We start from the raw sequence: 1,897 nt of genomic DNA, 5'->3' as shown, positions 1-1,897 counted from the left end.
TTTAATTCTTTACATGTTGTACCGTGTGAAGCAGGTTGAGAAGAAAATAAAGTCGTAACAATGGCAACTGTTTCAGTAATTCAACAAATATACCATTGTTTTTACAGTCTTGATCTGTGACGTTTTGAATAGAAGAAAAAAGAAGATCTGAATCGATTATTCAGTTGTCACGATTTCCTTTAACTCAGGATGTGGGTAGACTGTCAGCTGATGCTAGACCAGATGAACTCAAACAGCAGCGACACAGGATGGAGGCTGCTTCCCTCTGCCTGATACTGTGTAAAAAAATCTACTTTTTTCAATAATTACAATAGATATAACTTGTTTCTTTTTCTTTGTTCATTCGACAACCAGCACGAAATGTAGTTTAGAGATCAGACCAGAAGCAGAAAAGTTCAGAGTAATTTACAGAGTAACGGTACGGGTAAGATATGAATATGCTCTATACAGGATAACGACAAAATGTACAAGTACATGACAACGCGGATTAGTGAGTTATCTTGATTTGATTGTTGATGATGAAGTCTGGATTTCCTGTTTTGGTACTTAAAGTTTGCTTCAAAATGTTCTGAAGCTGTCCTCTTGGCATCGGGTCTTTGAACCAGAGCTGCAAAAGTGCAGTTTATCAATTTGCTGGATCATGAACATAACGTCTTTGCACAAAACTTTATTTGTATGATTGTTGATTGATCTCATAGTTAATAATAATGTCTCTGTTTTTAACCAGACATTAGATGTCAAACTGATGTTTGTTTGTTTTTAAAAAGCGTTTCTCTCATTTCTCTGTTGGCACCGCCAGCAGCCACACTGAGCATCCATCCCGACAAGTCTCAGTTCTTTCGGAAGGAGGACATCTCTGTGACGTGTGCGGCGCCGACAAACTCCAGCAGCTGGACGTTGATGGGGAACAACTCCTTAAATATGTCCCATCCCTGCGAGGGCGGCGCCTGCGCCCTGAGGAACCTCTACCCATCGGACACCGGAGTGTACTGGTGTCAGTCCGAGCGGAGCGAGTGCAGCAGCACCGTCAACATCACAGTGACTGGTAATGTCGGCATTAAACTTATCTGGGAGGATTCTGGGAGGACATGTTGCAGATTTAACACCCCTTGTGTGTTGGTGACAGATCGAGAAGTATACAAACGTAGAGCCAGTCGACTTCATGACGCATGTTTGGTGGTAGAGAAGAATATTGAGGCAGTTTTAGAATTGTGGTAAAGACAGAGGGATGAAGTGAAACATTTTGAGAGTAAAGTCTTCCTCTGTACTGAGAGCATTAATACGCTCAAATCTACACATAGAATTCACTTTAGTTGCTTGAGATGCTTGAGACTTTTAGAAACACCAGCATCGTGGCCCACAGGTTCAGCTTTGTCTCTCGGTGAGAGAAGCAGCTGGAGACACCATGTGTCAACAAAAGAGAACTATGGAGAAAATGACAGTGGGTTTTCTCGACTGTATTTCAGCCGGTGTCGTGATCCTGGAGAGTCCTGCACTTCCCGCGACAGAGGGAGAGAAAGTGACCATTCAATGTTTCTACAAGGAGAGAGTTGCACCGAATCCGACGTCGGATTTCTCTGCTTCGTTCTACAGAAATGATGATTTGATCGGCACTGAGGATGCAGGAAAGATGGTCCTCCCAGCGGTGTCCAGGTCTGACGAAGGCTTCTACATGTGTGAACACCCAACGAAGGGGAAGTCACCGCAGAGCTGGCTGGCTGTGTCAGGTGACATGATGTCCTGCTTTCTCTTTACTGTTTTTCTATGTTTAAGATGTTTTGGGTTTAAGACATGTAGGTCGTTTTATAGGCTGCTCCCAGTGTTTCTTCACCAACACACAGAAAGTATCATAGAGGACACGTCATCAGGTTTTCTCCACTAGAAGAGCATCCTAGAG

General features: G+C 43.3%; 1 protein-coding gene across 5 annotated transcripts in view; it reads left to right on the top strand.

Moving 5' to 3' along the window:
- Positions 1–233: 233 nt before the first annotated feature.
- The window catches only part of LOC116385661 (low affinity immunoglobulin gamma Fc region receptor II-like), a 3,523-nt gene continuing 1,859 nt past the window's right edge, over positions 234–1,897 (top strand). For 4 of the 5 annotated variants that reach the window (XR_004212895.1, XM_031851317.1, XM_031851318.1 and 1 more), the window contains exons 1-3: positions 234–279; positions 800–1,045; positions 1,467–1,727. Coding sequence is in view for 4 of the 5 variants with exons in the window: in XM_031851317.1 (XP_031707177.1) it covers positions 249–279; positions 800–1,045; positions 1,467–1,727 (538 nt within the window). In the remaining variant the exon portion in view is untranslated. Of the gene's footprint in view, positions 280–301; positions 419–799; positions 1,046–1,466; positions 1,728–1,897 lie in introns of those variants that run through there. The other variant, XM_031851321.1, reaches the window with a different exon arrangement.

This window comes from Anarrhichthys ocellatus, unplaced genomic scaffold, assembly GCF_004355925.1.
Source record: "Anarrhichthys ocellatus isolate YVR2014 unplaced genomic scaffold, GSC_Weel_1.0 scaffold11, whole genome shotgun sequence".
Taxonomy (NCBI): Eukaryota; Metazoa; Chordata; class Actinopteri; order Perciformes; family Anarhichadidae; genus Anarrhichthys; species Anarrhichthys ocellatus.
This window is presented reverse-complemented; position numbering and strand designations above follow the sequence as displayed.